The following is a 23,662-nucleotide window of genomic DNA, read 5'->3' on the forward strand; positions in this document are numbered from 1 at the left end:
TACTCTATCTCTACAAACCATTAGACATTATTTTGTTTTATTTAAATGCCCTTCTTTATTATGACCTCTTCTCTCAATGCCATATTACTTGACATGTTGTAACATTAGGCAGGCATTGGAGAAACTAAAGAGAAGTACTTAAAAGATGCAGGCTTATGCTCATTAGGGCATACAGGCATGATCTTGCCTGTGAGGGAAGCAGCAAAAAAAAACCTGACGGTTTTCTTTTTTTTTTTTTTTTCAAAATAGAGAACAATTATTGTTGCCTGTAAAATTATCGTTAAATTCAAGAACATATATATATATATATATATACATAAATTGAATGCACTATCAACCAATGGAATTTATTGTTCATAGCTTGACATTTATATGAACAGCAAAATTAATAGTGCAGAAGTATGTAACTGAGAGAAAAGAAATGAAATGTTTGAAAAAGAAATGAAATTTCTTTCTTTTAATTTCACCGTGCCTTGCCTTGTTGTCCTCCTTCCCCCTGCTTCCCTTCCTGCTTTCACTCTCTCTTTCCTTATCATTCTCACGCTTTTCTTCTTTTTCTTTTTCCTTCCCTCTCTTTCTTTCTCTTCCTGTGTCCACACCTGTCTCTCTTTCATTTGTCAACAATTGTTAATACTTATTACAAAGAAAATTTCCCCAGAGATATGATGAAATCTTATGCTAAAGAATACACATTCCCAAGTGTACTCCTGGATATATTTCTCTAAATTTAGACTTTAAACAAGATGTTTTGATAAAAACCCATACCTGATCTTAGCTATCCTTCACATGTTTACCATCCAAGCAGATCTTGACTGTTTTCAGAGGCTATATTTTTGAGATTAAAAACAAACAAACAAACAAAAAAAACTTATGTAAATAAACAAGGGTCCATTTTGTTCAATTATATACTGTCATGGTAAAATAATTGTTCAATACAGTCAAAAATTCCTTCCACTAACTTTTATATTCCTTATAGGAAGTTTCTCCATCAGTGAATATAATAATAGTCACTGAAAACGTGGTCCAAAAAATAAATTTTATGTACCCGATGAGCATTATTAAAATATAGTTGTATAGCATTGTTTTCAGGAAGACTATTGTGCTGACCACTGTGCTCATAAGTTGGTAAGTAGATCTTTTTTCTTTCAAGGCAGTAGAAATTGCTTGAAGATCTTAATCCTCTTTACTGTTCTTTTCCAAAACAAAGAAAACAAAACAAAACAAAACAAAACAAAAAAAAGATTTCATTGACTCCATATTTTAGAGATATTTATCTTGTCTCTTCAGTGATTTATGTGAACATCAAACATCAATAATTCTGTCACAAAAGTGCTTAGAATTATGACACATTTAAATGTTTTGGGTTTTTTTCCATATCAATTGATATTTCCCCAGAAGCAACACTGTTGGAATTTATGAGGTGATGAATGAAGAAAAATAGCCAGCAAATTAGTGGCAATATAAACTTACTGTTAGTTTTGCCACTGGCAAATAGTGTTTTCAATACTGACAACAGAATCATTAGCCTTTGTATAATACATCTGTGATACTGAGTCATATCCTGAGGGAGCATTGCTCTATAATCTTGCCTTAAAGCAGAGCTTTACCAGCTAAAACCCTTTCTTATTGCTGTTTTGTTGGTGGTAATAGTGTTTGTAATGTGTTTGCTGTTTTTTATATTGTATTCAAAGAACTACAGAACCATAAAATCACCAAGGCTGGAAAAGACCTCCAAGATTATCTAGTCCAACCATTCACCTACCATCAATTTCCCTAATAAACTATGTCCATTAGTACAACATTTAAATGTTTCTCAAACACCTCTACGGACAGTGACTCAACCACCTGCCTGGGCAGTCCATTCCAGCACCTGACCACTCTTTTGGATTATAAATTTTTCCCTATATCCAACCTGAACCTCTCCCGGATCAACTTGAAGCCATTCCCTTTTGTCCTATCGTTAGTTTCACAGGAGAAGAGGCTGACTCCCACCTCCGCAAAATCTCACTTCAGGTAGTTATAGAGTACAATAACATCTCCCCTGTGCCTCCTCTTCTCCAGACTAACCAATCCCAGTTTTTTTCAGCCGCTCCCCACAGAAATTGTTCTCCAGATCCCTCACCAGCTCCATTGCCCTTCTCATGACATGTTCCAGGGTCTTGATGTATTTCTTATAGTGAGTGGCCCAAAGCTGAAGACAGCACTAAAAATGTGGCCTCACTGGAGCTGAGTACAAGGGGACAATCACCTCCCTGGTCCTGCTGGCAACCCTATTTCTTATACAAGCCTGGATAACATTGTCCTTCTTGACCACCTGGGCAAAGCTTTAGTTTTGGGTTTGTTCTAGTTTAGAAACAGTTTGTTTTTTGATTTGTTTTGTTATACAAAATCTGAGTTGCTCAAATCTTCAAACTGTCTTACATGTCTTACATATCAGTTTTAAGTACCATGTGAATCAAGAAAGGAAATCATCAAACCTTTGGAAATAGACTGCCAATGTAATATTTAATCCATTTGATGCTATGGCTTTGTTCATTTATTTCATTAGGAAAGATCTAAAATGCACCAGCCATTTCTTTCAGGTTTAGACTCTCCCCATCAACATCTCTTGGAAATGACTTAGTTGTTTTGAAGTTTACAGCTAGTAGCAGAAAGCTGAATTTATGTGTGATCCTGCCAAACTGATTTAATAATGGCAGATGTTGGATGGGAGGCAAGGTAGTGGTTCTTTCTGATTTCTAAGAAAATTTTAACTTTGCCAATTCATGCGTACTACGAGCCTGATGTAACTGCAGTATTGGTTGGCTGGAATACACATTAGAAAAAATTAGCAAATTTACACATTAGAAAAAAAATGTATTTATAGAGGCAATTAAGTCTATGCTTCTTATTTAATGAGTGTGCTTTGCTGTCAAATATGAAAAACTCTTAGTTCTTAGAACCTGTAAAGGCATAAATGCAGATATTTAGCATCAATTTAATTTCCTTACATAATAATACTCGTCCTTTTAATTAAGATTTTCATAATCATAACTGCATTTAAAATTCCTTTATTAGAAGAGATGATTAAGACAACATTACTTCTCTCTCTCCTGCTGGACATCTGAGCTGGGGATGAGTCTTGTTATTGGCTCACTGAAAACTTAGGTAATTTTTAGGTAATTTAGGTAAAAAAAAAACTAATGTAATTTAGTCATATAGGGCTTCTGTACAGAGAATTGAGGAAGATATACATCTCCAGAGACTGTTTCATTTTTCCTGTCATAGAAGACAGTATTAAAATGAGAGATTCTGCAAATGTCTCCCATTAAGCTGATTAAGAGAGTCTCGATGACAGGCTTGGACCAAACACTGTTCCTTCAAAAGACTGAGCTTAAGTGAAATGACTTCCACCTTTTCCGTCTACAAGCACAACTTATTTTACATTCTCAGCATGGTCTGTCAGAGTTTCAGGGTTCCTTCAAAAGGTTTCAGAATGCAAGGTATATTATGGTAGATTTCTGTAAATTAGTATACTTCCTTTGAGCATGCAAGTATTTCTCCCCCAAAATGTAACCATTTATATATATATATCTGTATGTATATATATATGTATAATATATATACATTTTGGGGGAGAAATGCTTGCATGCTCAAAGGAAGTATAGTAGTTTACAGAAATCTACCATAATATATATATTATTTCTATGTTTGTATATATATAATATATATATTTCTATATATACTATAATGTATATATAATATATATATGTTTCTATGTTGGAGAAGAGCTGTGGAGAACTTTGACTTTTCCTTTTTCAGCTGATTTCTTAAAGCTTTATTCACTGGCTCAGAGTTTTTGTGCAAGGTACAATACTTCTCTTCCAACACACTAATATACTTCAATATATTACTTAGATATATTTTTTTAAATCTCATAGAATGTAGTCCAGATTTTTTTTCTTGCAGGTGTTTTTTGACAATATGGATGAAGATGGTTTGAATCTCCACAATGGAGCTTTCTGAGAAAGGTCTGCTGATACTTTTACAATTAATGACAAAATATGTAATCTAATCTCTAAAAATGGTACGTCCTCCGTATAGTCTTGGTGAAGTGCCATTTAGAATAAATCATCACTTCCTTTATGTGGAAACTTAGAGCTCTCAGCACCTTTGGAAGTGTAATAGGTGAGTCCTTAAGGCTACTGTAGGATACTAGGATCTGTCTTTTTTGTATCTTAAATTTATTAGATAATTCCTGCTCCATTAAGATTGTATCTTTTAAATTGAGAATTAGCAACTGTAGAAACACATTAGGAAAATGCCTAAATCTATGCTTAGCTCTTCTAATACAGTCTGAATTATTTGCTTGTGAATATGTCATATTCTGCTTCCTAGAAAGCTCCTACTATGTGAAGCTGGAGGTATGTAGTTTTTTTTTTTCTTTTTCAGCCATTTACTCTATTTGTCTGAAGATTAGCCAAAAGAATTAAAAGCTTAATTTACTTACCCTGTTCCCCTTGCCCCATCTTTTTATTATTATTATTATTTTTGAAATAATTATTCAAGAATGAGCTTTGCTAGAAGCTGAAATTTATTTTATTTCCCAAGAATCAAAAATTAAGCGTATTATTAAACTAAATTTTAGCCATGGTATTTCTGCCTCTTTAAGAAAAAATAAAAAATAAAAAAGCACAAAAAATGCCTCCAGCTATAAATTAGATTGACATTTCTTATTTGTAACTGTGAATATTTTCAGTCTCTCATTCACTGCTGATAGAATTAGCTAGGCTGTACTCAATGCATTTAAGGATGTCTAGTTTTAATAACATCTAGACAAAGAGTATTTGCTTTATTTATAACTTTTGTTTGTAACTTTTAATTGTAGCTGGGATTAAGAATATGAAAAATGAATATTCATTCACCATGTCCTATCATAAATGTAAGTTAGAATGTAAAGACAGAAAGAATCCTTAATGTACATTCAAAGTTTTACTTTAAGTGCAACATATAACATCTACAATATCAACAGTGAATATTGACAGCAAAATTTGAGAGCACCCTCAGCAAGTTTACAGATGGCACCAAGCTGTGTGGTGTAGTGGACTCAGATGAGGGATGGAAGGCTATCCAGAAGGACTCAGACAGGCTCGAGCAGTGGGCCCAGGAGAACCTCATGAGGTCTAACAAAGCTAAGGGCAATATCTTGCACCTTAGTAGTGGCAACCCCCATTATTGACATAAACTGGGGGATGAAAGGATTGAGCACAGACCTGACAAAAAGGACTCGGGGGTACTGGTGGATGGCAAGCTGGACTTGAGCCAGCAATGTGCCCTTGCAGCCCAGAAAGACAACAGAATCATGGGCTGCATCAAAAGAACCTGTCCTTTAGATATATAGGTTGCTCTGAAAGTAATGCCTTCGGTTTATTTTCATGAAAACTAGAACAACTCCAGAGAGCAGAATAACACTATATGATAGTACAAATTCTTGGCTACAAAACAGCAACATCTGTCTCCAACATTGTGAGCCAAAATAATAAAATAGGAGGTGCTACTTTTGGAGCAGATCTCATATGTGTAAGCATTGTTAAGATCCTTTCTCAGTCTTCCCTTCTCTGGCCTGGAGAGTCCCAGGTCTCTCAGCCTTTCCTGGTAAGAGAGATGCTTCAGGCTCCAAATCATCTTTGTTGGCCCACTACTGGGCTCTCTGGTAGTTCCCTCTCTTTCGAACAGAGGAGCGCAGAACTGGACACAGTACTACAGATGTGGCCTCACCAGAGCAGAGTAGAGGGGGAGGATCACCTCCCTTGACATGCTGGCCATGCTCTTTTTAATGCAAGCCTGGATACCATTGGCCTTCTTGCACACAAGGGTATGCTGCTGGCTCATGGCCAACCTGCTATCCACCAGGACACTGAGGTCCTTATCTGCAGGGCTCCTTTCCATCTCATCAGCCTCTAACCTGTACTGATGCATGCAGTTATTCCTCCCTAGGCATGGGACTCTGCACTTGCTCTCACTGAACATCACCAGGTTCCTCTCCACTCAACTCTGCAGTCTGTTCTGGTCCATTGGAATGGTAGCACAGGCTTCTGGTGTGTTAGCAATTCTTCCCAGCTGTGTATCATTAGCAAACTTTCTGCACTCTATCATTTCATCCAGGCCATTGATGAAGATGATAAACAAGGCTGGACCCAGTACCAACCCCTGAGGAACACCTCAAGCTACAGGCTTCCAGCTAGACTGTACTGTTGATTTCAACCCCCTGAACTCCGCCAGTTCTCAATCCATCTCACTTTCCACTGACCAACCCCACACTTCTTAAGCTTACCTAAGAGGATATTTTGGGAGATAGCATCAAAAGCCTTGCTGAAGTCAAGGTATGCAATGTCTAGTGCTCTCCCCTCATCAACCTCATCATAGGTTGGTTTTGTACAATATTGCCTTGGTGAATCCATGTTGACTACGATAATCTTTTCTTCCACAAGTATCTTCCATAAGTATTATGTACTTGTGTATAAAAAAATTATCAGTTAAATAAAATCCCAGATTCACCACACAATATATATTTAACTTCATGCTTTCTAAAAGTAGCAGGTGCTTATGGAAGGTGCTGCAAGGTGACACAACCTTTTTCAATATTTGGAAAAAAATCTGTAACATTTTCTGTGGCCTCCTGGTGCTACTCCTAGCAATAATTTCCTAAATAACTATTTTCATCTTCTAAAGCTGGGTTATATGCCTATATGGCACGAGAGTGAACTGCTGACAGTTTCTTATCTTAGAGGAGAAAAGCTAAGATCTTTTAAGGAATCTTTATTTGTTAGAGGTTCTCTGCACAAGAAATTGGCCACTATTTACACTGTACTGCACTAATATTTCCTACTTCAAACTGTTTTTGTCTTGTTATGAAAAAAAAGTAAGATCTCATATTGTACTTACTATGTCAAAAAAAAAAAAAAAGTAGAGCAACATTTAGAAGGAATATTTGAATTTGGCAAATTCAATTTCATTCTGAGACCCACTGCTTTAAAGAGTTTTGAATAAATGAGGTGGGGCCTGAATAGTAGAAAATAAAGGGCATAGATAGGTCAGCAAGCAAGAGGGTTTTTTTTTAACCTCACAATCTGAGAGACTTTCCATGCACATATATCATGCAGCAAAGTTATAATTTGGTGAAAAGCCAATGTCAAGTATTGATGTAAAGCTATTTCAGCACAATGCACTGTAGATCACAAATTCTCAAGAACATTTTATTTAAATCAACTAGCAGTGTTTGAGAAATGATAATTGCTAACCTTCATGAAACGTAGACTTAATTTTGCTGTAACATTTGATAGCTTTATGGGTCTTTTTTTGTTTTTCTGAAATGCGTCAGAGTGACAGTACAAGAATCTAACATCTTTTATCTAGACACTGAACAAACAACACCGACTGCAGCACTGCAGTCCTCCTGACATTGCTCTGCCAGAGTATCATCTTGAGCTCCATTTTGGAAGAGTCACTTACAGAGGTTGGTTCAGTTCAGCTCCTGCTCACTCAAACCTCAGCCTCTTTGCTGAAACCGTCAATCATCTCATACACTAGTTGCCTAAAACAGCACTGTTCTTCAACAGAATCAGGGAAAAACAAAACAAAACAAAACAAAACAAAAAAACAACAAACAAACAGTAAATAAAACCAATGACATTGTTACTAATTGTCCAAGCTCAAATAAGACAATTCGTAGGCACTTTATCAATCCCTGACTTAACCAGCTCCTGTGATTATTTCAGCTAAATTCCCTGGAAAGGCTAGCATATTATAGAGGTACACTAATCCTTCTGAATTTTAGGATCCCTGGTAGTTCATAGTAAGTAAAAGTAGAAGGAAAGGAGAAAAGAGCAAAGTGATGAAGACGATGAGGTATATAAAAAGAAATATCAACATTAGTACCTACAATGATATGTATGTTGAAGAGTGTAACCTACCTAGACACTTAGCAGCAAAAAAAGAAATGTTAATTTCCTCCTGAAACTGAAAAGTGTCTATTCATTGGAATTCCTCAGCCTCATGAGATTTTCCTGCCAGGGCTGATTTACATTTCATTATGACTTTTTTTATTACTTATGAGTAATAAAATGCCTTGTGGCAGTCATTGTAGGCGATTCAGAAATAGTAAAATGGATGGTGCAACTTGGAGTGAAAAGCTATTATTAACACAAGAAATAGAGAGACCTTTTAATTCATGAATTTCAGTCAGTCCCTATTTCAAATAGTAAACTCACAAAATTACTTCCTTGAACATATTCAGATCTATCTCAAAAGCAGTAAGGATTGAGTCTTATTGGTTCTCTTACTAGTTTCATCAGGAAATTTCCTAAAGAAATTTACAGTTCCATGAATATATAGGATTCTTTTAATTTCAAAACTGAAGTCCATAAAATGTATGAAGAGATGCCAATTGAAAAGTATATCTGGCAGCAAATGTTGAATTTTGCTTACCAGCAACAATATCTTTTAGCTGAGGTTTTGCCTTACTTTCCTTCATATTAATGATTTTTTTTTTTGCATAAATATTTATAAGAGTAGGCTATACAGAATAATATTGGAATTCCCTTTTAGCAGGACATGAGCAAATAGACGAAGAAACAGATCTTCTCTGAATATCAAGTCAGACTGGAAAAAAAAACAAAAACTAAAATTGACAGTTATTAAAAATACTAAATACGTAGGTTGCTCTAACAGTAATATCTCCTATTTATTTCCATGGAAACTACAACAGATACAAAGAGACCAATACTACTATTTGATAGAATAAGTTCTCTACTACAAAGTGCTTTTCTTCAGCATAGTCACCATCATAAGTTGATTTGTGCAGATGAGCTGATCAAGACCCTTCATTTCATGGTGTTATAGCTGCACATGGCTGTCCAGAATGTGGCTTGTCTTTCACATAATTGTTTCCATTACGAAAATGTACCACCTACTGCCTCACTGTGCTCACATCTGCTGGTTGATCTTCATAAATGTTCATCAAGTGTAGATGAATGTCAGTGGGTGACACTTTTTCCTCATGGAGGAATTCAGTGACATACCTTTGCTTCATATGCACTTCTATGTCAGACACCATTTTGTTAGACTTCTTCTCTGCTGCCATATGTCACATGGCAACAAAATTTAATAGAATATTTGTGGGATGATTCAGTCTCTGCTGCCATACCACCAACATCCACCTCTGATGTTGTGGGCCAACATAATAAAGTAGCCGGTATTACTTTTGGAGCAACCTTCACAAAATTATCATGCAAAGGAAATGGTAAGATAGGACATGAGATAAACAATAAATTATTCATCAGTGTTTTTACCTGGATTCCCAGAAAACTACACAGAGCTTAAAGTTATGTAGGGATAAAAAAAAAAAAAAACAAACACTGAGGGTAATAGTCTGTATGCTAATTAAGAGAAGACTGGATGGAAAATCTCAGTTCCTATGAGCAAATTTAATCTTCATTTCCTTAGTAAGCCACAGAATTTGGCATGTCTTATTTCCTTTACTATTACAAAATCTGTCTCAGTTTGAAACAGAAATGTACCTTGTATAAGCAAGTGAGATTATAAACCTCTCAAATAATATGATCTGAAACTCCTGTTATTTTCAAGAAATACAGAATAAGGTGATTTTTTATATGATTTTCTTTTTTGTCACAAATGCCTTGTACAAATTTGTTACTGGGGGAGACATATTTCTGCTCAGAATTTCTCAAAAACTGAAAAGATTTTGGAGATTAAACCAAACTTTTCTTATCTTCACCTTACTTTTAAAAATTTTGGTGCAAAATAGAATAAAAAAGTCTGGCACTCTTTCTTTTGCTCTTCATTGATAAGGTTGTTATCTTTTGTAACTCCTGTTGTCCTGCAAGGTGAGTCTGAAAAGCAATACTATTAACGTAGTAAATACCTGGGTTAACTCTTTGTGTGTGGTCCATCTCTGCAGGAAGATGCAGGAAAACATTTAAGATAAGCATATCAGAAAGCATTTGTGTAAGTACTGAACTGTGATTTGTACAAAAGCTGGTCATTAAAACCAAAAGATGGTCATCAAAATCCCAAACTAGTAGAGGTGGATACTCAGGAAAGGGGTGAATATTAAATTCAGTGAAACAGTAGGAAATGTTTTCAACACTTTATGTGGCTTATAGTAATGTTCAATTCTTCTGATAGAAACAGATTCAAATCAATAAAGACTAGGTTTAATTTCTAGTATTCTTTTATCACATTCATAGGTAAATGTGGTTAAAAAGTCACCCAGAAGAGTGGAAAATTCAATTGCACTGTCTGTGCTCAGTGAACATTGTCTGCCTGGTAGAAAACAGTATTACATAAAAGAGTTTACTTAGGTACTGAGGCCACGAACAAGGCCAAGAACAAAATGAAGCATAAATAAGATGATGGTTCGTCAAACCTCAGTAATCTTTGAAAGACAAGTAAACTTGCAAAGTCATGGATGATGGCTAAGGAAGGCAGCCGCTACTCTCTCTATCCACCTTTGTTTTATTCAAAGTTTATTGATCAACTTTGCTATTAGCAAAATTATATAAAATAGCTATTATTATTTGTTGCTATTAGCAAAGTCCAACCATGAAGCAAAAGGCCAAATCACTGTGTCTGAAAGAGGTGGCTTACAGGGCTCTCTTACAAACTTCAGTTTAGCAGTGCCTGTCTTCCAGATTATCAGGGAGTCGCATGTCTGGTAACAGCCTGTACTGCTCATACCCTCTTTTTGTTAGCACAACCTGTGTTGGCTGTTCTTTGGATGTGAGTTGTTAGTAAGTAAAATCTGTAGCAATCTTTCTGGCTAAGTTGGTTCCCCTCCGTCCCTGGGCTCCCAAAATCCATGTTTGGCTGGCTAGGTCTGTTCCACGTTGACCTCTCTAAAAGAGAAGATGTAGTAACATCTTCTCCTTTAGATTCTCCCAGCCCTGCTACAGCCATGTCAGTATTGTTTATGCTCTGTTCTTTTAAAAGAGCTTACTGACGTGCAAGCTTTATTCACCAATGAAGTTGTCTCTCCCCAACCTCTCCTTCCCCCTCTCTGGAAAAAAAAAAAAAAAAAAAAAGGAAATAAAAACTCCCATAAGTGTTTTCCCAAGCTGCAAGGCTTACACAGTTTTAGTACAGAAGTGGTTCTGTGCTTCTATGTTTGTTTGTTTTCCAGACCGACTTGACAAGTCACATTTATCCGTGTTAGAAGATTGATCACTCTTAACTGAAATGCCCTCAAACATTATGAAATATACATGTCGATTAGACTTGTCTGTTTGCACCCCTTTAGTACTTTTTAAACCGCCATTTTTTTTCCCCAAACATTTGCAAACATTCTGACTCTGTGTCTCACATTCTCTAAGGAGGACTCTTTTTCCTCCTCAGAATCAGACCACCATGTATGTGCATCGCAAAAGTGATCTTCCTAGAAAAATAACCAGTAAATCCAAAAAGATTCAGTAGTAGCTTAAGGAAATGTTTATATGTTCAACCCAAGAGGAAACTAAGGAAAGAAGAGAGAAAGTGGGCATCAAACTATTTCAGCAACTATTCTATTTTCTCAGGATTTTTTAATAAAGAAAATTTTTAACAGTATAAGCTTTTTTAAGGTAGGGAGGATAATAGGACCTGAGCAGAAGTTATATTGGTGTCTTCTCAAGAGGTATGTTCTTTTGCATTTGCATCTTCCTATGAGCTATATTCAGATGCTGTTCTATTATGAGTGAAATACACAGAAAGTTAAACATTTCTTACCATACATCAATGATGCAAAAACAATTGGACAATCCATCAGTGTTTGTTTATTTTGTATTTGAAAATTACTTTAGAATATTAATAATAATCATGATAATATTTCACATTTCTACAAACTCCTTGTCTGGAAGATCTAAATACACACTGGAATTGCTAGTGATTTAAACTATATCCTTTGTCTCACCTTCTTCTGATAAATTCTGAACCTTTCATGCTAGCTTGTTTTACAGAAACATACATTTACATATGTTTTTCAGATTAGAATTAGCAATTTAAATCAAGTTAGATAGATTTCTTTTATCTGTACATAAGTGGATTGTAATTGAGATTCAAGGTATGGTATGATATTTTGTGAATCCAATTTCAAAACTCTTAAGAGGTAGCATCCAGACTTGGCCTGAATTTTTGGTGGTGCAGAAGACCAGTAAGTATTCATATTCCCTGGGAAGCTAATGCAGAAAGGTAAATGCTTTAGAAGGTATTTTGCTTCTAGAAATAAAAGTTTGAATGAATTAGCTGGATCAATTCCTATGACAAAAGTGATATTTACCTCTTTCAACTACACATTTTACATGTTAGGTGGTCTTGAACTACCCTGTTCATTGCCAGAAGAGACCTACATGGCCATAGATACCTTTCTTAATATGAAATAAATCAGTTCTTTATAGTGTTCCATTGATCATGAGGACCCAGTTCAGCTGGCCGCAATCTTCTTTTGCCTCTTGGGATGTCCTAGGACATCTGCTGGGAGCTGGTAGAAATAACGCATATGTCTGAAAAAGCCCCTGCTGCTGTGCTGTGCCAGGAAGGTGCGGGCATCTCAGAGGATCCCAGTATAACTGCACAGCCTTGAAGCACAATATTGCTATTGCTGGAAAAATCCATTAGCTTTGTACTGAGTTTTCAAGGCCTCTAGACCACAGCTCATCGGACTTGTTCAGTCTCTTCTTCATCTTCCTGCAGCTTTATTTTGGTTGGTTATCTGTGGCAGCATCTTTTTTTCCTAGTTGTCCAGATAGCTACAGCAAATTTACTTCACTTTCATTTATCCTCGCATGACACAATGATTGTTTTATACAGACAGCAGTAACAAGCAATTATTCTACATAGAATATTTATGATTTTAACACAATGATATAATGGAGAGATATGCAGACTTAGTACAATAGCAGAAGACTTGAGAACCATAGATACAGGATGTAGAATAGAAAAGAACAAGAGCAGGACATTAAAAGACAGGGCATGAGGATTGTCCTGGAGACCCCAGCGATATAAACCACACACCTCTGGCCAGTTAAGGAAATGAAGATCAAAAATTGGACAGAAAAAGAAAGGTAAAAAAGAGAACCAATAGGTTCTATCTAACCATATGTAGTAAATGAATGATGGACAGTGGAAAGGTGAGCATAAAATTAAAAAAAAATAAATGTATGTATTACAATTTATTTATCTTATTATTCTTATTTATACTTTTTCTGTATAAAAATAACTAGGTAATTATGCTTTATTTCCTTTTCCGTAATAATTAAATCTAGATTGATAATGATTATTGAATTAGATTGTTCAAATATTAATAATATTTACCGTAAATTCTTAGGTTTATATATATGGCACATTTCCTCTTTGTTTGTAAGTAAAACTTTGAATGTAAAAATAATAACCTATGTTTAAACAGCTACACTCATCTGGAGTGCAGAAGACAGTAAGGTAGTGAGACTTCAGGTTCTAGATACATGAGCTCAAATTGATTACTTTTCCTAGCTACCTAGAGAAATAGATCAGTCTAAAGAAACGTTATATTATTTTAGTCAGTAGGTTTGTGGTGTTTCACAGGATTTGAAATTGCATGAATACTTACAGTCACAGACAATCTTCCATAAAGGTGATCTCTTGTGGTTTTTATTCACATAACGTTATAACAAATGTGATACAGTGTAGGAAATTTTTTGCCTATCAAAAGTATGCCTCAACATTTCTCATGGAAGGTTCATTGTAAGTTCTAAGTCTAAAAGTAGTAGAATTTTCATGGTAAAAGACTGAAACCAAAGACATTAAGACAATATGTCAAAATACCTCTTTTAACCGAATGCTAGTGTGTAAGTCTTCTTATATATTTGAGCACAAGTAGTTTCCACTTACACTTGTTACTCAGATTACAAAAATGCTAAAATTTTAAATTCCAAAATATATTTTTAATAGAATTCACACTATAAATTTTTGTTTGCTAAACTAGATTATTTGTCACGCTGTACTTATAACCATGTTAAAACAGGGAAATACAAATTGCTGTGAGGAATAGAAACAAAGTCCTTTGGAATATAAATCTAATTCTGAGTAATAGGTATTAGAATTTTTTCTCTAGTTATGAATATCCTGTTCAAAGTTTTATTCCATTTCCCTTGAGGGGACTGGTACTCATCATTGTTCAAAAAAAAAAAAAAAAAAAAAAAAAAAAAGTGCAGGCCTAGAGAGATTGCTGATTTGAGGTGGTATGAAAGGTGAAAAGTATGAAATCATATTTTCTTTCGTGAAATTACCAGTGTCATAATTTCAGTATATGCTGAGATGACAAGTAAATTTGAAGGATTTATTTACAGAACCTGCAAAAGAAAAAAAAAATCTTCAAGTAAAACATGGAAAACATGCTTATTTATGATATTTGTCTGGGCATAGAATTGTTTTTAGGAATGTTCACTTGCACTTCTGAACGTTATTTTTGTTTACCTGTATGTTACACTCTGTGCAATAATGACTAATAATGACTAATACACTTGGAAATAAAAATATTTACATATAGTCCTTTATATTCCTCTCATATAATATTTATCATTTTCTTCAGTCTAGGAAGAGTTTTACATTCAATATAATTGCATACAATACTATACATGTTTTGTATTATTTTCTATTGGCTTTAGTTTTATAGAGGACTATAATGGAGAAATAACTGCAAAATATTCTTAAATACTTTCTAGTTAAAATGACACAGGACTTAGTCATGGCAGTATAATCAAATCTTATAACAGTAATATATAATATACTATTAGAACTGTAGAACATTTTCTCTTACTTATGAAGTGTAAGAACACGAGGGGGAATTCATACTGTGATTCAGATTTGCATTCATTTGTCACCATGTTAGACAGATATCTCAGCTCCCAACATTACTGATGGAGACCTGATGTATGATTCACTGACCCACATGTAATTGTCTAAATTTTGGGGGGATTTAGGATACTCGAGACTATCCCACTTTGCCACTAGCTGCCAAACCAGACACCTTCCTTTTAAGGGAGACTCTGGAATTTTGTATAAATCCTTTATCATATATGTCAGTCTCACATATATCCAAGGATGCCTTGGATGTTTGAGGAAATCTCAGGTGCAATGGATCAGACACTTTTGGGAAGATGAACTCCTTTCTTAGGTGCCTGCTTTCTTACGTAGATCCATAGACTGGGATATTTTATCACAACATTGAATTCAAGCCTTTCTGCTATCTGCAGGTATAAGGTAATTATACGTATTTATGCATATGTAGTGATCTATATATATATATGTTTCCCACGTTAGGAAAATAGGAAAAGTAATCCCTACCAAAAGTAGATGAGTTTACACTCTGGGGTGTTTTGTTTCATTTTCCTTCTCGGAGAAAGAGAGAAGGGCAAATTTTCTGTTTTACAAATTTCTTACTTGAAAATAGGACTTTAAACACAAAACTCATACAGTTTTAAGCAACTGTTTCATCAGCTGATACACTTTTACATAGGGTTATGATTAGCAGCATAAAGCTCATGTGGAGATGAATTACTTCTGGTTTCTCCAGGAGTTGGACTTCTTCAGTAATGAGACAGGCAGTGCAAAAGACTGTACTGTCAGCAAGTTCTCACAGAAACTACAAAAATTAGAAGAGTGGCTTTTATCACAAATAGCTTTTGCCATTCATAAGAACCTTGGCAGGATGGAGAAATCTCCTGGTAAAAACTTAATGATGTTCAACAACAGGAAATGCTAGTTCCCCATCCAGGGATAAATAACCCATGTAATTATGTACGCTTATGCTGACTGGCTGGAAAGCAGCTTCACGAAGAAGGACCTGGGAAAGCAAGTTGAACATGACATAACAATGTGGCCTTGCAGCAAAAACAACCAAAAGCCTCCTACACTGAATTATGAAAAGCATTGCTAGCAGGTCAAAGGAGATGATTTCTACTGGGCACTGAAGAGTTTACATTTGCAGTGCTGTATCCAGGTTTGTGTTTCCCAGGGGAAGAGAGGCATGGGTATACTGGAGTGAGTTCTGCAATGAATCATTATGATTTTTAAAAGGTAGAAACATTTTTCATACAAGGAGAGGCTGAAGGAGCTGGGACTGTTCAGGCTGAGGAAGAGAAGCCTCAGGGTGTTCTTACCAGTATATATAAATACCAGAATGGGAGTTGAAAAGAAAATGGGCCAGACTTCTCAGTGGTGCTTGGTCACAGGACAAGAGGCAATGGACAAGGTTGAAATGCATTAGGTAACATTTAAATGTAAAACAATCAGAAGAACATTTTTGCTATGATGTTTCAAGCAATGGAACAAATGGCCCAAAAAGTACCTTAGAATCTCCATTTTCAGAGACATGTAAATACCAGCTGGATTCTGCTCTTGAGCAGAATCTCTATAAAAAAAACCTCTAGAGTTTTCTCCAGATTATGTTCATGGCTCCCTTCCACAATTTTGTGTATCTGTCATTCTGTGATCTTTTTGTAGAATTTACTTTTAAGAGAAAGATTTTCAGTCAACTAATTTTTGACATAAAATATTGTTAAAGGAAACATGATTGTTCATGATGATACAGGTGTAAAAAAAATATGAAAAATATTACACAACTTTGTTAATATTCAGGCCTAAGATCAGATAGACTGATGTTGCAAAAGCTGTCATACATATTACTAATGCTTTATTCCAGAATTGTGAATGCGGATAAACAAATGACAGTAAGACACACATAACAAGACACAGCAAAACAGTTACCAGAGAAATAGCGTTACCAAACTAATCAGCATAAATGTCACATAATCGACTATTGCTGTACAGCCTGCTCCAGTTGTATGTAAAATGCTGGCATTGATGGTTTGATGGATTTGCTTTACATCACTGAGGTTCGTCTTGTCTGGCATCCCTGCTGAGACAAATAAGAAAATACGGTATGATGCATGCCCTTGTCACTTCTGGCAACATGTTACAGCTAGAAAATGTGTATATCCTCAGCACATGTACTGTTACTGTTTGGCTTTTGATTCTCATGTTACTGCCAAATTAAAAATACTTTATGATTGCATGTACAGAGACACAGAAAAGCATGTGACTATTCATCACTGAAAATAATTCAAAGGTCCGCCAGCTATGAACAAAGATTTTCTTGTACAAATATATCTCAAAAAAACATTTTCAGACTGAAATGAACAGTTTTGCAAATTGCACAACAATTCACTACTTACATACTTCTTGGATTTGAAGGGATAATGAAATAATTTCTCATGAAATTGCTTCTATCTAGATCACAATATTATTCCAAATTAACATATACCTGATGCAAGGAGTACAGCAAAGTATGTTTGTTGCTATATAAAAACCTCCCTTTTTGTACAATTTGCCTAACTTCAAATAGAATTTTTTTTTTTACTGAGTTCTGGGCTGAATAGTTTTACTTTTTTGGACCAGGATAAAAAATTATCCAACTCAAAAGAGTGCTTTATACGGAACAAGGACATAATCACCCATTTTATTTCCTGTACCTGGTTAAACGATCAAAAACCAAAAAATCTTCAAAATGCATTTAGATTTGGAAGCTTTATCAGGTCCTTACGTTTGCTATTCATACTTTTAGACTGTCTTATGCCATATAACAATTTGTGGCATGCCACTATCAATCAAAATTAACAAGTCCAAAGTCAGTGTTATTACATGCAACTAATATTGACATTGTAATTACACCGAGACTGAAAAAGTATTCATATAAAGTAACATCAATATTTATGTAATTAGGTCAATACATATATAATTCAGTAGGTAAACTGCTACTGGAATGAAGCTCATCACTACTGAGCTGACATTGAATTTACAGTCTAAATTTTTGCATTCATTGTATCATTTGTAAGGATGAGCAAACTAGGAAACATTTTTTTTTTGGTTTTGAGCTGTGATGAAATATAAATATTTTAGTCATGCTGTTGTCCTCTTCGTTAAGCTAATTTAACAGAAGTTACAGAGAATCATCACTTTTGATAGGAACAACTTTTTCATTGCTTGAGTTATAAATACTCTTTTTTCTAGAGGTAGCTTGAAAGCTGCTCTTTGTGAACCTACTATATGCACTCAAATATCCTTCCTGTAGCTTTGAAAAAATACATTAAAGGAAGAGTCAGTTAAAGTCAATCATGTTGCCTGAAGAATCTGCTAGAATGAATTTATCTTCTTTGCAGCTGTACTCAGACAGCAGAATAGACTGCTATTTTGTGGATTTATTGATCCAGTGCTCTTACCTGGAATTTGTGAAAATTAGCTATTTGAGTACAATGCAAGTGGACACACAAGGAGGAAGAGAAACGATAAAGGCTGGCAAGGAGAGAAGAAATTTCTCCTTATCATGCACATTTAGTAGCAGCCTGTCTAGAAAAAGATGAGACACTGAGTGCTTCACTGAATGGATGTTTGGTAGATCACCAAAGAGTGCAGATCAAAGGGTTTTTTCCAAGGCAATTTTGGAAGTAGAACCAAAACAGTTTTTTATAATGTACTTTCATCTCTTAAAAAGGAAAAAAAAAAGAAAAAAAGAAAAAAAAAAACTTTATCTAATAAACATTTTAATTCCTAGACTATAGTTATTTAAGTAATAGTAATTATTATTTGTAGTATTTAAATAAATATCTTATCCATTAAACATTCAGATTCAGACACGTAAGCCATCTTTCACATGTGAGAATCAGTCATGAAGGTGAACTTTTCCTTTAAATGAGTTTAACATTCTTAATTCATAGAAAACTTGCAGTAATAACTGTACAAATATTTGTAGCAAAAAAATAATCAAAACATAGGAGCAAACTCTTCTGTTTTTACTATCCTCACATATTACAAGCTGGAATTATGTTAAAGAAAATGTATTTAAGATTCCCAAATCTTTTAAATGACCTGTAATAAATGTCTTTTTAATATAAAAACATACTAGAGATAATATTTTGACTGGAAAATGGTGGTATTCAGAAGTTTCAGCTACAGTTCAGAGTTTTTACTTAAGGAAAACTAGAATTGTAGCAAAGCAAAAGATAAATCTCTTGGAATTAAAATCAAAGTGTTAGATTTTCATGAACCTGTGTAAAGTAAAGCTATTGAATAGAACATATCCAGCATTAACTACAAAACACAGTTAGTGGCTGCAATTTAAAATTTTGTCCAAGTCTGTCTTAGAAAAGATTAATCAGCAAAAGAATTGCACCAAATTGTGACATATATTACAGCGTCTTATTATAGTGTAACACCAACACTATTTCTAATGTTCTTCAGCATCTTTTAAAGATATTTGAAACTGTGAAAGGTAACAGTATTGGCAGGGTTGAGACCTGATCTGCAAAATTCTCACGAATAACTGGAGCAACAATACAATAATTAGCAACAGACTTTAACTTTGATTTCTAAAAGTTATAGTTAAACATATGAAGGATTTCCATTTCAAATGGAGTTTTTCTATTGAGATTGTCAAAATATTCCAGAAGTTGGCTACAACAATTGAACAGTAGAAGCTTGCCTACCAAGGACCCATGCTGGGATTTCAAATGTTTTAAACTTTTGAAAGATTTTGAAAAGAACGTACCTTGATAATGGCCTAGCTTGAAGTCAAATCGGAAAGTGTTTATGTATTTGGAGTCTGACCTTGAACACCTTGCTGCATTATCTACTATTAGAACTGAGATGACTTTTCAAGGAAAAATGACTCTACCAAATGAACTCCTGATGTGCATGGTAGCAAACAAACCCTATCAAGGCTTTCAAGTAGAGAAAGGAAAAGATTTCACTCTGTGTCTCATTTTTCTTATGATATTTTGAAAGACGCATAATACAGCTCTTATGATGAAAACATTTTTAATGAGTCTCAAATACAAGGAAGAATTTGAGTTGGGTGGGGTAGTGTTTCAGATAGATAGAAAAAATTACAGAATATGGCTTTTACAAGACAACCTTCTTGTGAAATTGTATGCAAAATTCATGTAAAGAAGGTGCATAGTTATTTCAATCATTATATATAATCTAAATTTCATGATAACACATGAGCTGGGAAAAAAAAGCACTGGTAACCGGTTGAAGAAATGTCCCAAGATTAAAAAGAAAGGTCATGAAGAAGCTTCATGGGAGGCTAAAGAAATACATAGAGATTAGATAAACAAAAGAAAAAAAAACTGAAATACTGTAGACATATGTTTAATATGAAGCTGGAAATGTAACTTACAATATCAGGATACCTGGAAAAATATGACTTGTTACAGTGCATGTTTATTTGGTCATAAATTTATTGATGTCATCAAAGGAGTTATAACATTATAGTGAGACAGAAGAAAATAGATTTAGATGCAGTTGATAAAATAACTGAATAATTTATAGATTAAAAAAAAAAACAACAACAGAGATTAAGAGGAATGAAGGAACAGTGGTGTCAGAGTAACAGGTTCAGAAATATACAGATAGTGAGAGCTAAGACGAAGTTATTGAGTCAAGAAAGCATCACCATTGATGAATATCAGCTAAATATGAGAAAATGTATTGGTAAATTTTCACAAATAAGTAAATAAAGATGGACTTTTCGATAGCATTCCACAAATTAAAAAGGAACAGCAGTTGCCAAACATTTTCTTGACTTCAACAGACTTGCCAGCTGAAATTTTTGAGCTCCTAAGGGATGTCTCCTCCCTTTCTTTTCTGGGTTCTATTCCTAAATACACAATATTAAGAAAACATTTCAAATTGTATTTACATTATTTGGATTACAGATTTACGTTCAAATACCTCATACATACTTCAGTTTTTTACATAGTGGTTGCTCTGGCATTTTTCATTTCTTGCTTTTAAATACTTTATAAATTCCTTTACGGAATAGTCACTAGGTAAGAAAAGCTCACTAATTCTGTATATATCAGGTCCTTTCCCAAACAGTGTTTTTAAATCATTAATCCTAAAAAGCATCACACAATTTTTAAAATTATCTAGTTCTTTGAAAGAAAAGTACAAACAATGGATTATTACAAGTCGTATTCAAAGACTACTCCATATGAAGTTCATGTGATATTTTCCATGAAGTCTCAATGAGGGGAGAAAAAGATATATCAGAAGAATAATATCATGAACGATATCTGGCAGACAATTAATTTCTTGATGTTGTTTTCATATTTTTCTGACTATATATATTTATACTTGCCAAAACTAATGTATTTATACTTAAAAAAGAAAGTGTGTGCCATATTACACATGAAGATGTCTTTATTATAGTACACATGCAGTGCATGTATTCACTCTCTTCAAGTATTGCATGTGTTTCTATGACGTAGTGCATGTTTTGCTTCTCCATTGAACAGAAATTGAAATGAAAAAGGGTAGAGGACTGGACTAGGTTTTCTCAGAGATCCATTCTGACCTTGACTATTCCACGATTCTGTAAGCATTAAATGTTTCACAACTCTGCACTAGTAATAAAACAAACAAATAAGCCACAACAAAAAAAATGGCTATCAGTAACAAGTAATACAGAAGAAGGAATATACATTACTTTACTGTTCTTTGACTGAATTGATTTAGAAGAGGTGAAAAGTGATGTAAGAGATATCTGAGAATTAAGCCAGAAATTAACACAGTGGAAGATGTGTCTTTATTATTTTCTTTATCTTCCATTTACTAAAGAAGAAATTAACAGCTGATATAAAAAGGCTAAAAAAAATCAACACTTTCAAGCGTTTTTCCAATGGAGCTTTGTTGGGTTTTAGGCTTTGATTTTAAAGAAAAATAAATTATCTAGCAGTGCACATCAGTTTGCCATATCTGAATTATAAATCACTTTACTCAGCTGAACTTCTTAATACTTCATGATTGTTTTTCAGTTAAGCTCTGTTTGCTTCAAGGTTCATGAGAAAAGGGCATAAGGAGTCAAAATGATTCATTTAGATGAATAAAGGCTTTTGTTTTATGGAATCTCTTGTTATGAGGGCTGCTTGGAAAGTAATGCCTCCTATTTTATTATGCTGTACCATGATGTCAGAGATGGATTTTAGTGGTATGGCAGTGGAATAGGCATATCCAACCTGCATCTTGCTGGTAGCGTGAGGCCCAGCATGGCTTGCAGTGCAGCCCACCCACTGACCCTGGTGTCTTTTCCTCACAGAGTGACCCCAGGCATTTACCTATCACTCAGCAACAACCTGTCACTTCACTATTAACACAGTGTCAACTGCAACCACGTCACGGTGAGGGCAGTGCTGACTCAAATGACGGCAAATGCATTTTGATAGACTGGCTAAACACGGTGCTCTAAAGAATGAAGAATACGCAACTGTGCTTTCCAGTTTGATAAATAAGTTTGAGAATAGATTTCAAGACTGCAAAAAAAGAAATAATTTATGTTTGCAACACCACTTTCAGTTTATGTAAATACATTCCCTGCAAATTTTCAAATGGAATGTATAGACTTGCAATTAGATATTCAACTCAAAAATCTGAACGTTTCCTTACTAGATTTCCATAATACTTGCCTTACCAGAGAAAAATATCCTTCACATTCACACCTTATTCACGTCATTGCTTTTTGGTAATGTGCACATTTGTGAACAATTGGCAAGGATGAAATACAGCAAGAGTAAAATTGCATCAAAAATCTCGGATGAGCATCTTGAGAGCTCACAAAGAATTGCAACTCTTTCCATCAAACAAGACTGATGTGTTAGCTTCAGAAAAAACAAGGTCAAATATCCCATTAGTTTTATGTTTTTGTTCCTCTCCTTTTTTAACATTTTAAAGAAAATATTAAAAGTTAAAATGTTTTGATACTTATATATTTAAGATATTGCGTATTTTACAAGGGCTGTTCTGAAAGTAATGCCTTCTATTTTATTATGTTTGCCCATGTTTTCAGAGGCAGATGTTGGTGGTATGGTAATAGAGACTGAACCTTCCTGCCAATATTCAATTACATTTTGTTGCTGTGAGACCGATGGCAGCAGATGAGCAGTCTGACAAAATGGCGTCTTACATGGAAGGGCGTATGAAACAAAGGTGTAATTGAATTCTTCTGTGAGGAAATAATAGCACCCATTGACATTCATTGACTCTTGCTCAATGTTTATAGAGACTAAGGAGTAAATATGAGAGCAGTGAGGCAGTGGGTGGTGAGTTTCAGCAGTAGCAACAGTGACAGTGTGTCACCTCTGCTGCTACAGATTTTTATGAGAATAGCATGCAAACTCTTGTACATTGCGGGTGAAAATGCACAGCTAATGGTAATAAGTATGCTGAAAAAGACTGTTTTGTAGCTGAGAATTTGCCCGATCAAACATTGTTATTTTGCACTTTGTATTGGTTGTACTTTCCATAGAAAAAAATAGGAGGCATCACTTTTGGAGCAACTGATATATATGTAGCCTAAGACAATCCCTCTTTACTCCTTGTGGCCAAGGCAAGCCAAAAGGTTGGACATCGATGTAGTTGAGGTTGAACCTTCCTGCCAGTATTCTGTTAAATATTGTTGCTGTGTGACAGATGGCAGGAGAGGGGCAGTCTGACTGAACGGTGTCTTACATGCAAGTGTATATGAAGTAAAGGTGTGTCATTGAATTCCTCCATGTGGAAAAATTACACCCGTTGACCTTCATCAACACTTGCTGAA

The 23,662-nt window shown here is 34.7% G+C and overlaps 1 protein-coding gene across 12 annotated transcripts in view; it reads right to left on the reverse strand.

The window, feature by feature from the left end:
* GPC5 (glypican 5) overlaps positions 1–23,662 on the reverse strand; it is a 676,292-nt gene that overhangs the window by 19,938 nt on the left and 632,692 nt on the right. For 9 of the 12 annotated variants that reach the window (XM_040653810.2, XM_040653835.2, XM_040653830.2 and 6 more), the window contains one exon: positions 11,788–16,927. The exons of 1 other annotated variant lie outside the window; for it this stretch is intronic. In XM_040653810.2, the coding sequence (XP_040509744.1) occupies positions 16,773–16,927 (155 nt within the window). In that variant the 3' untranslated portion in view covers positions 11,788–16,772. Of the gene's footprint in view, positions 1–11,787; positions 16,928–23,662 lie in introns of those variants that run through there. 2 more of the 12 variants (XM_015274639.4, XM_004938584.5) reach the window with 1 other exon arrangement.

This window comes from Gallus gallus, chromosome 1 (assembly GCF_016699485.2).
Source record: "Gallus gallus isolate bGalGal1 chromosome 1, bGalGal1.mat.broiler.GRCg7b, whole genome shotgun sequence".
In the NCBI taxonomy this organism is placed as follows: domain Eukaryota; kingdom Metazoa; phylum Chordata; class Aves; order Galliformes; family Phasianidae; genus Gallus; species Gallus gallus.